The following is a 10,709-nucleotide window of genomic DNA, read 5'->3' as shown; positions in this document are numbered from 1 at the left end:
GGCCGGGCCGGGCCGGGCCGGGCCGGGGGGAGGCACAACAAATATGGCGGCGGCGGGAGGCGGGAGCGGCGCGGGGCGGCGGCGGTGAGTGCTGCCCGTCCTCCCCTTCCCTGCTCTGTGCTCCTCTTCCTTCTCTTTCCCTCTCCTATTTCCTTTCTCCTCCTGGGGCCTCCCTGTGCCGTGACGGAGCCGGGCGGCGGGGACGGGGGGCAGGCAGCGCTCGGGGAGGGCCGCGCTGCCCCGCCGGCAGCGGGGCCGGCTCAGCGGCGCAGCCCCGAGGCTGCTCCTTGGAGCTGAAACCGGGGGACACAGAAATCACAGAATTACTGAAATCGCAGGATCGCTGTGATCACAGGAGCGCAGAGCGGGTGAGGTTGGAAGGAATCGATGCGGTCCCACCTCCCTGCTCAGGCAGGGCCATCGCAGAGCGCATGGGACAGGCTCTAGGATATCTCCGGTGAGAGAGACTGCACACCCTCTCTGGGCAGTCTGCTCCAGCGCTGTCACCCTCGCGGTAAAGTTCTTCATGTGCAGGTGGAAGTTGCTGTGCATCAATCCCCGCCCGTTGCTGTCGTGTCGTTGCTCGGCCTGGAGCAGAGCTCTGCTCCTCCCTGCACACGGGGACACACGGAGACACCCAGGGACACCCAGCTGAGGGGCTCCTCTCCAGACTGAACAGCCCCAGCTCCCTCAGCCTTTCCTGGGCACGGAGATGCTCCAGTCCCTTCAGCATCTTCGCCGCCCTTCACTGGATCCTCTCCAGAAGCTCGGTGTCACTTGTCCCGAGGAGCCCAGAGTGGCACACGCGTGTTTCTGGGACGTTTCCCGTGGCCGTGTCCCTTCCCTCTCTCCCGTTGAGCGGAGGAGGAGGCGTGGGATCCACCAGCAGTGTTGGGGGTTGATGACAGGTCACAGGCAGCCACCGATGCTGTGCTTCACTCCTCTGTCCCACGGTCCAAACTCCTTCAGGAGGACCAGGAAGGGCTTGGATGGAGTTTGGAATCCTTCCTGCTTTGATTTATTTGCTACAAAAAAGATGGAACAGAGAACACCCCTCTTTTTCCCCCTGGGTTCCTTAGAAGAAGGTGGGATGCATACATCTGCTCACAGTGATTTTATTCCCTTACTGCATACATGCCCTCATAGATATTTTATTCTCTTATAATTACTGCCGGATTAGTTCTGACTGTGTGTGTGAAATTGCTGGGTGTCCTCTATGAACTGCTTTCCTTAGCAGCATCATTTAGGCAGAATATTTCATCCTGGCATGTTCTTTGACAGCAGCCTTAGCTCACCTCAGTGCTGTGACCACTGTTGAGTGCAGCAGTTGTGCCTTGGGTGGAAAATGAGCGAGGAGTTCTCTGCTCCTGCTCGTGTGAGGCTGGAGGAGGTGTGGTTGTGTCAGCAGAGCTCGGGTAACACCCAGTGTGATTAGCCCATCCCTGGTGTGGGAAACACGAGCTGGGCTGCTCGGTTTCTGAGGATTACAACTGCATTTTCTGGTTTGCAGGAGTGACACAGCAAGGATCAGATTTGCGTCATTCTCCCCTGAGAAGGAGAGCTGCTGGCTGTGTGGCTCTAAAAAATGCCACATAAAATCACAGAAGTGTTTGAGCATACAAATGGGAGCTTTGGGGTCATGCTTAAATTGTGGTGACTTCCCTGCAGTGGTGAAAAGAAAAGGATGAGTGTTTTCATGATAAGGCAGTGAGGTAGAGAAAGGAAGGTTTATGCAGTTGATCCCTAACCTGTTCGTGAAATTTTATGTCATTTTCTTTCAAAATTAAATGCTTTTTAAAAGCAATCAGTGCAACCAAGTAAGGCTGAGAGGATTGAGGTTGTTGAGCCTGGAGCAGGGAAGGCTTTGGGGTGACCTAATTGTGGCCTTTCAGTACGTGAAAGGACAAAAGAAAGATGGTGAGAGATTTTACAACAGCCTGGTGTGACAGGAAAGGGGAAATGGCTTTTAACTGACAGGGAGTAGGTATGGATGGGATTTTGGGCAGGAATTGTTCCCTGAGGGTGGGCAGGCCCTGGCACAGGGTGCCCAGAGCAGCTGTGGCTGCCCCTGGTCCCTGGCCGTGCCCAAGGCCAGGTTGGACATTGGGGCTTGGAGCAGCCTGGGACAGTGGGAGGTGTCCCTGCCATGGCAGGAGTGGGACTGGATGGGATTTAAGGTCCCTTCCAACCCAAACCATTCTGGGATTCTATGAAATAAGTTTTAGTGCCTTACCCAAAGGCACACACAGATTCTCCTGTGATAACACAAACCTTTGATGTTTCGAATGGTTTGATTTTAAATTGTCATTTCTCGTGATAATTCATGGAAAGTTGGCTTGGTCAGGACTCTATGTTACATTGTCCTGATTTTCTCTTCATATCTTCAATATTAGAGATGTCTTTAATATTATAAATCATATCCTGATGTCTTTGTTTTATTGCAGGAGACACCAACAAATGGAACACAAATTAACTTAAGCCTACAGGAGGCTGGTGACACCTGGAAGAGGGTAGGTAGACAGAAACATAAAGATGTGTTCCACACTTACTTAAGGGTAATAATCAATGCTGGGAGTTGAGCACACTCAGGTAAGGTGTGAAAGAACATCCTCATCTGGATGCCAAAAATGAACAAACATCTGTTAGGAGCTTTGGATACACAGGAGAAGATAGTTAAATGTGGTCTGGAGCTCTGAACTGGAGTTGCTGTTGGTCATCTAAGTACCTATTAAAAATAAAGAACATTCTTATTGTAAATTATTTCTGATTATAATCTGCAGAAATAATGTGACAGACTTGTTCATCTCCTTCCAATTGTATTCCAAGCTCTGTCTTCCCAAATTCATTGTGAATTGAGACTTTATAGAGGTTTGTTATTTACCCTCCCCAAAACAACCCTGACCACTGATTTCTGGGGACTGTTTTAATCATTTCGGTGCAAAATAATGGACTGGCTTCAGACTTACTCAGGATAGGAAAGTAAAATTTTGGGAGAACTGTGAAACAGTGCTTTGTCTAAGGCTTCTTTCCAGCTTTGCTCATCACCAACATTCACTTGTTTCCCACCACTGCAGTTCTCATAACTGACTGACCCAAATCTGGGGTTTTTTGGAGCCAGATGTTTGTTGGAAAACATCAGTGAGTCAGAAATGTCCTTCAGGTGATATCCAGGAAGCAGAAAAACTTTGAAACTTTGAAAAACTTTTACTGGAAGTGTGATTATTTTAATAAAATTCAGAGCGGCAGAGTGTTAGAGCCCTGTCTTGCGAACACAAATATTTTTCAAGTTTCTTTCTTTAACTCCTGGGTGTTGGGAAGAGTAATGGACTCACATTTCCTTTTTATTCCTTTTAGGGAAAGTGGAGAAGCTGTACTCTGCTTTTTATCTGACGTGTTGGGGTACATTTTGGAGCATGTTTGCTACTTAGCAGGGAACTAAAATTCAGGTATGATCCATTTTTTTTTGAGGTAGGTTGATCTTTATTATTACTTTTTTTTTTTTTTTTAAAAATTAAATTTTATTTACTATTTTATGTAATTTACTTGTTGCTGAAAGCAATTTCCCCATAAATTTGATTTGGTCACCTTTAACGAGCTAAAAATTCAAAGCCCAATATTCTTATGGTTCTTTGTTCTTTGACTCATGCTGTGTGATAAAAGTAATTCTTCACTTAAAAAAATCCAACCCAAAATGTCAACTTGTTTTAATGAATGCAGCCAAATTCAACGACACTTGTGTTCTGAAAACATTTTCCCTTCTAGGCACGAGAGGTTTTAAATGAAAGAGTCATTATGGGGGAAAAGAAGGCAGAACCATTGGATTTTGTGAAAGATTTTCAGGAATATCTGACCCAGCAGACTCACCATGTCAATATGATTTCTGGATCAGTTACTGGTGACAAGGAAGTGGAGACTCTCCAGGGAGGTGAGCTGATTCCAGTACCCTAAATGTGATTTTTTTGGGGAGTGACTTCATTGTTCACAGTCCAGGTGATGCTGCAGCAGTATGGAAGCATTTCTGATAGTCATTTTCATGTCACAAAAGGATGTGTATGTACCTTTGTTTTAATCAGGGCGTGTTTTTGTAATTCTCTGTATTTAAAGAGCAAGGGCAGGGAGAAGCAAAAGCTATTTGGCATTTGGTGTGCCACAGACTGTTCACTAAAATCTGTGTTGCACTGTTCACAGCTGGCACAGAAGGTGATCAGAATGGCCTGGATCATCCTTCTGTGGAAGTTTCACTGGATGAAAACTCAGGAATGTTGGTGGATGGCTTTGAAAGGACTTTTGATGGAAAGTTAAAGTGTCGGTACTGCAACTACGCCAGCAAAGGAACAGCACGGCTCATAGAGCACATCAGGATCCACACAGGTATGGGATGCTCTGCTCTGCTCTGCTTGGCTGGGAGCCCTTGGGGTGTTCACTCAGCGTTGGGATTTGCATGTCAGGAGTTGGCAAATTGAAGCAGTGTGAGAGTTTTTAACAATAACTGGGCATTGGTGGGTTTTTATAGTCTATTTTTGTAAAGGCGTGTCATGACCCCGTTAAACTGTGCACGTTCCTGCTGATATTGATTATTATAACTATATGGGAGTAAAGTTTAGCATGAAAGCTTCAATATCAATTGAAGGACCCTAAAAATATCTTCTAGTTTTTCTGTGCTGGTGAGAAAATCGACTAATGTACACGTTCCTACACAGAGTTTTACAGGGCCTTTTCTTCCTCTGTTGTTTAGCCATGAAATTATTCCTGTTCTGTACAGCTTTCTAGATGTAGAAGTACAAAGCATAGTAATAAGAATAAAGTTATGGATACAATATTCAAATGTGAGGACATACCATCAAGTAAGTGACTGATATCAGTAGGGAACAGAAAAAATTATCAACTGTGGCTTGTTAAGGAGTATTTGCCACTGTTGAATGTATAAACCTGAAAAGCAAAATTCTCATATAGGTCAGAATATCCTAAACTGTTCTGAAAGCTCCAACTTCATGGCAAATGAGAGAAAACAAAAAGATAGGTGCTAGTGAAGTCTGTCAGGTGTATCACACCAATACAGAAGGCTTCAGGGTGTTAAGCAGAGCAGAAAAAAATTGTGTCCTGCAAAGAATGAAAGTTTTTACAGGTTTCCAGTCTGGTGTGGACTGTCCCAAATCTTCCAAGTGTCTCTTTTCAGTGGTCTTGGGTAGGTGGCGTTTTGGGACTCGCCTGTTGTAACTGGGATGTAATTGTAGCTCTCCTCAGGTTTAGTTAGGCAGATTCTCACTTTGCTGAGATCCATTCCTTCCACACAGTAGCTCCTTGGGCGGATTTTGGGGAAGCTGGGGCTCCTTGCTCTGGCCCTGCAGTGTTGGTTTGTTTTAACAGGGCATAATGGGGTAGGGAATGGCAACCAACCAGAAATCAGAGAGTTCTGAGGTTTAGGTTCTGAAAACCTGGTAAATTCTTCTCTTGTGTCTTCCAGAACAAGCAAAGAGTTATTTTGGTTTGGTTTTCCTGGTTTGGTTTGTTGTTTCACTAAAGGAAAGAGGATCCAAGGCCTGAGTGTTGTTTTGCTTGGCAGGCTGGCAGAGGGCCAGGAGATGGATTGCTTGTGCCCTGAATGCTCAGATGAGTCAGCATTAAAACAGGGAAGTGGCAGCTGACTCACAGCCCCAGAGCAGGGTAATAAACAGGTACAGCATCCTGGACATCTGCCAAAGGAGCTGTGACCCAGGCATCATCATGCAATCATTATTGTTATTATCACTAAGTGCAGCCTGCTGCAGGATTGGCTTCATGCTGGGTCTGACAGCAGATAATGAGTAGTTCACCAGCTGCGTTGTGCTACGTGTGATGCAAAACTTTTCTCTCTGTGTAACCAGTTTAGAATGAAATCAGATTGACAAACTCCCTGCATTCACAGAGAATTTGCCAATCTTCTTTTTGCCAAGTCTCCAGATCTTTATCCATCTTGTGTGTATATATATGAGTGCAGAGAGATGCCCATGGAGAAATCATGGTTTTACTTGGTGCAAAGAAGGTACTTAGAACTAGCACAAAAATTGATTTATTTCCTCTTGGAGAGCCAGAGATGGAGGGGGAATAAGAGAAATCTGTCTATCCCAGACTGATTCCAAACTGTGGAATGCTCTTCAGTCACATGACAGGGATTTAGGAATTGAGCTGGCTCTCTAGATAGGAAGAGTAAGATGATCTTTCATTTCAGCACCTGAATACACATCACCAGATCCTTTAGGCACTTCTGACATTGCAGCCCTGGATCTGTAACTCCTAGAAGATCAATCCATTAAGGGAAAATCAGAAGTCCTGAAGTGCTCTGTTACAAATGTGTTGCCCTGTTATTATGTTACAAAGTTTTCTGAGTATTTTTTTTTAGAGTTAATGTGAGTATCCATACATTTCATTTAATAGGAGAGCAGAGTTCTGCATGTGCAAAGGAGATGATGGTCTCCCTGATCACCATCCCATCTCCCGTCTGGAAGAGCACACAGCTCTCCAGGGAATACCTGGCTTTTGTTCTCTCTTATAACTCTTCAGCCACAGGATCCTTTTTCAAAGCCTGGTTCTTGTGTGGCTGCCTGTGTGTGGGGGTTGTTTAGGTGGTAGTTCCAGGCTGTTTAGGAATAGGGATGTTTGGAGGTCCCAGAAGGATGCCCTGCCTCAGTGTTGAGTTACCGTGAGGAACAGTAACATTTTGGTGGTAGGGACATTCCTGCGTTCCCCTGTGCTCTCCATGGGCGAGGGAGAGGTTGGATCCAGTTAAGGGCAGCACACAAACATCACTGCATTCAGCCCTTGGCGTTGTTGCTGCAGTTCCCGGGCAGGTTGTGCGTTGTGCTGGTTCCACTCAGGATTGCTCCCAGTGCTGATGATCCCTTGGGTGAGGCAGAGCTGTCCCAGTGTTCTCCACTCTCCCAGGACACCCAGCTGAGCTTGAGGCTGGCTGAAGTTTGACAAGCAGCTCACAGTGAGCCACTCTGTGCTCCACACAAAGGCTTTTCCAGGCACTCTGAGGCGCTATTCATGCCTTAAGTTTTAGCTTTCATATTTTCAGATTCTATGCTGCCTAGGGGTGCAGTTCTGAGCCTCATATTAAGTGTTAATAAACTCCCTTCACAGAGCAGGGAGACAAAACAAGTCCTTTCCCAGATGGAGACAAAAGACAACGGTTACAAGTTTTCAGGCCCAGAAGCATAAGCAACAAAGAGAAGGATGGGACTTTGTAATGTGAACCTGTAATTGGGCAATTAAACCCCAAAATGCAAAAGGACCAAAGCTTATAAAAGTGTGAGACCTCGTGACCGGGCGTCCATTTGGTGTCCATTTTGGTTCCACCCTGGCCAGGCTCTTGTCCTGCCCAAGGCGTATCCTAAAGGCCTTTCAATAAATACCTGCTTTATTCTCTAGCTCTGTGCAGTCCCTGTCCCAGCTCAGCCTTCCCCAGGCATCGCTATGGGCTAACGTGTTCTGGTTTTCCAGGGGAGAAGCCGCACAGGTGCCACCTGTGTCCCTTTGCCTCGGCCTACGAGCGTCACCTGGAGGCTCACATGCGCTCCCACACCGGGGAGAAGCCCTACAAGTGTGAGCTGTGCTCCTTCCGCTGCAGCGACCGCAGCAACCTGTCCCACCACCGCCGGCGCAAGCACAAGATGGTGCCCATCAAGGGCACCAGGTCTTCCCTGAGCAGCAAGAAGATGTGGGGGGTTCTGCAGAAGAAGACCGGCAATTTGGGGTACAGCAGAAGAGCGTTAATTAATCTGAGTCCGCCTTCCATGGTGGTGCAGAAACCGGACTACCTTAACGATTTCACCCATGAGATCCCCAGTATCCAGACTGAGGCGTACGAGGGCATGACAAAAACCGCTCCGAGCGGCGGCTTGCCGAGGGATCCGCAGGACCTCATGGTGGATAATCCTCTCAACCAGCTCTCCACGTTAGCGGGACAGTTGTCCAGCTTGCCGCCCGAAAACCAAAACCCGGCCTCTCCCGACGTCGTTTCCTGTCAGGACGAAAAGCCTTTCATGATACAGCAGCCTGCTGCACCTGCAGTCGTTTCAGCTGTGTCAGCAAATATCCCTCAGAACTCCTCTCCGACCAGCCCCGATTCCCGGCCCAATCAGAGGAACTATAGTCCCGTGGCGGGGCCCAGCAGCGACCGCAGTGCCCACACCAGTACGCCCAGTATCAGCAACAGCCAGCCGAGTACCCCGGCTCCAACCCTGCCCGTGCAGGACCCTCAGCTCCTGCACCACTGCCCACACTGTGACATGTACTTTGCGGACAATATCCTTTACACCATCCACATGGGGTGCCACGGGTTTGAAAATCCCTTCCAGTGTAACATTTGTGGGTGTAAGTGTAAAAACAAGTACGACTTCGCTTGCCACTTCGCAAGAGGCCAGCATAATCAACATTGACTGAGAACACGCTTTCGTTTAGTTTTTTAACATATTACAGTCTATTTTTCATACTTGCTGATGGAAAGCTTGCACATTCCCATAAGGAATCTTCACGTTAATCAATTTGACGGAGGAGGCAAATTGTTTTCCGTGTTCTTGTAAAACTTGCCAGGGGAATTTTGTGTCAGATTCGGTTGCTGTTTTATATGTAGCCTTTAAAGAAAAGCCAAGAGTGCTGTAGGGGTTGGAATGCATTTACATGCCGTGGTTGCTAAATTTAAGTTGCTTGCACTTAATCCCAATAAACATTCTGCAAGTGGAGAAGCAGAGCCTGTGTCCTGAGCCATAGGATGTAATTCCCACATTGTTTACTAGGCAAGACAAGATACATATCCATAAAATATGAAAGGTCAGTGTAGAAGGAATGGCTTCATGGTGACAGAGGGCAGGGTTAGATGGGATATTGGGCAGGAATTGTTCCCTTTGAGGGCGGGCAGGCCCTGGCACAGGGTGCCCAGAGCAGCTGTGGCTGCCCCTGGATCCCTGGCAGTGCCCAAGGCCAGGATGGGGCTTGGAGCAGCCTGGGACAGTGGAAGGTGTCCCTCCTTTCAGCCCCCTTCCAACCCCAACCATTCTGTGATTTTGGAGAAATCCGTAAAAACCTGGCTACTCGAACAAAAGGAAGCGATTTTCACATACAAATTCGATTTGATGTAAAAGTTACTCTGATGAAGGTTAATAAGTTTTTGTTTAGTATAGTCTAAACTCTTCATGCAAGGATTTAAACACTAATTTAACTATTAGCACAAAACTAGAAGATAATAGGTTATTAGGAATAAAACTGTGGTAGGAAAAAAATGATCTAAAAGCCTGTCATTCATGAGTTGTAGAAACAAGAAAAGTAAGACACCTTATTTTACCTACACTCTACAAAATTCTACGTGTCATTGTTTTTCAAAGGAGGCAATTTTTAAAGACATAATGAAGAGCCTGTAGAATTAATATATATTCTGTGAGATTTCTAACTGCCTTAAACTGAGTTGTAAAGATATTTAAAATTTGCACAATTAGACTTCTGTCCTGCTGGATAGAAGTTCTGATAGAAACAAACAAGAAGTTTACAAATTAAAACTCCTTTGTTCAGTTTTATGTTGGGCCAGGCTACAACTGAGAGGTTGCCTGTATTTTTGAGAGTTGCATAATCCAGTTTATTGTAAATTTCAGCTGACTTGGAGGCCTGGTTTGTCACCTCTTCCAGGTTTGAAGCCCTTTGGGCATGCTGGGAATAAGGGGAAGGAGCTCTGGCGTTTTCTGGGCTCCAGGCAGGATGCAAAGGAAAACTAGCTGACTACACTGAAGTTGTTTTTAGGAATTGTAGATGGCAAATGGTAACTGAAGTTGTTTATTTTGTTTCATAGTGTACACTCATCTTTAGAAGCCCTCAGGCTAAAGGACAGGCACTTTAACATAAACCTGAATAAAACATTTAATTAAAATTAATAATAACTTTATATGCTAGATAAGAATTTGAGACATTAAAATAAAGGAAGAACTGTTACTTTTCCCATATTTAGACATGCACTTTTACCTTGGTTTGTCCTACTTGAGAAAAATTAAAGCTTCCCTTATATGTTCCCCTTTTCCTGTCAGCAAACCATGTTTTGTTTAAAGCTAAGATATTTTATTTATGTTCCACAAGTCAGAGGTTGGAATCTGAATAGAAAATGTTTGGCTTATTCAAATTTATATTGTTATAGGAGCTAAAACTTCCTGAAACCAATGGAAAAACTTACAGTGATCAGGGTGAGATCAATGCTGGAAAAGCACCTGTGTAAGAATTTTAGCTGTAGAAGTAATTTTGACTTTAATTAAATAGAAATTTGGACACCAGATATGTTTCTGTCTACCTGACTGACCTACTGTTGAATTTCTGTGCTTGAGGAACTGGGTTCTTGGTCGTGCAGTCTTGTAGTAATGAGGTCAGGAATCTGCCACTGAAGTGGTTCCAGTGTAGTGAAGATGAACAATAACACTGTCACTCCTAAAAATTGTTTTGTTTTCAGCCCTGGTTCAGAATTCATTTTGCTGGATTTGTAAAACAATGTAATTTCCATTTTTCCTCATGACACTCTGTAATTCCAAAATGTTTCATTGTTGCTTTATACTTTTTAGATTGATTTTGTAAGTAAAGTTGCAAGTCTGTGTGTGTAAAGACCCTTTATTTTAAGGAGTAAAAGCTGATTGAACTGGAATCCAGTTAGAAGTTACTGCTCCTGGACAGGTTTTGGAATCATTTTTTTCCAGTCA

The 10,709-nt window shown here is 45.4% G+C and overlaps 1 protein-coding gene across 1 annotated transcript; it reads left to right on the top strand.

Annotated features, from left to right (window-relative positions):
• Window positions 1-25: 25 nt before the first annotated feature.
• On the top strand, window positions 26-8,723 carry IKZF5 (IKAROS family zinc finger 5). The gene is made up of 6 exons (XM_040071517.1): window positions 26-84; window positions 2,445-2,510; window positions 3,355-3,446; window positions 3,763-3,925; window positions 4,189-4,371; window positions 7,483-8,723. The coding sequence occupies exons 4-6, from the start codon at window positions 3,793-3,795 to the stop codon at window positions 8,418-8,420; spliced, it is 1,254 nt and encodes a 417-aa protein (XP_039927451.1). The 5' UTR covers window positions 26-84; window positions 2,445-2,510; window positions 3,355-3,446; window positions 3,763-3,792; the 3' UTR covers window positions 8,421-8,723.
• Window positions 8,724-10,709: the final 1,986 nt, after the last annotated feature.

The sequence above is a fragment of the Hirundo rustica genome, chromosome 8, assembly GCF_015227805.2.
Source record: "Hirundo rustica isolate bHirRus1 chromosome 8, bHirRus1.pri.v3, whole genome shotgun sequence".
Lineage (NCBI taxonomy): Eukaryota > Metazoa > Chordata > Aves > Passeriformes > Hirundinidae > Hirundo > Hirundo rustica.
The sequence above is the reverse complement of the archived record's forward strand: the minus strand, read 5'-3'. Positions and strand labels throughout refer to the sequence as shown.

Coding starts and splice junctions, on each gene's coding strand:
- IKZF5 (XM_040071517.1), top strand. CDS start 3,793: ATGGGGGAAAAGAAGGCAGAACCATTGGATTTTGTGAAAGATTTTCAG. Junction 3,926..4,188: donor AGTGGAGACTCTCCAGGGAG/GTGAGCTGATTC, acceptor CACTGTTCACAG/CTGGCACAGAAGGTGATCAG. Junction 4,372..7,482: donor GCACATCAGGATCCACACAG/GTATGGGATGCT, acceptor CTGGTTTTCCAG/GGGAGAAGCCGCACAGGTGC.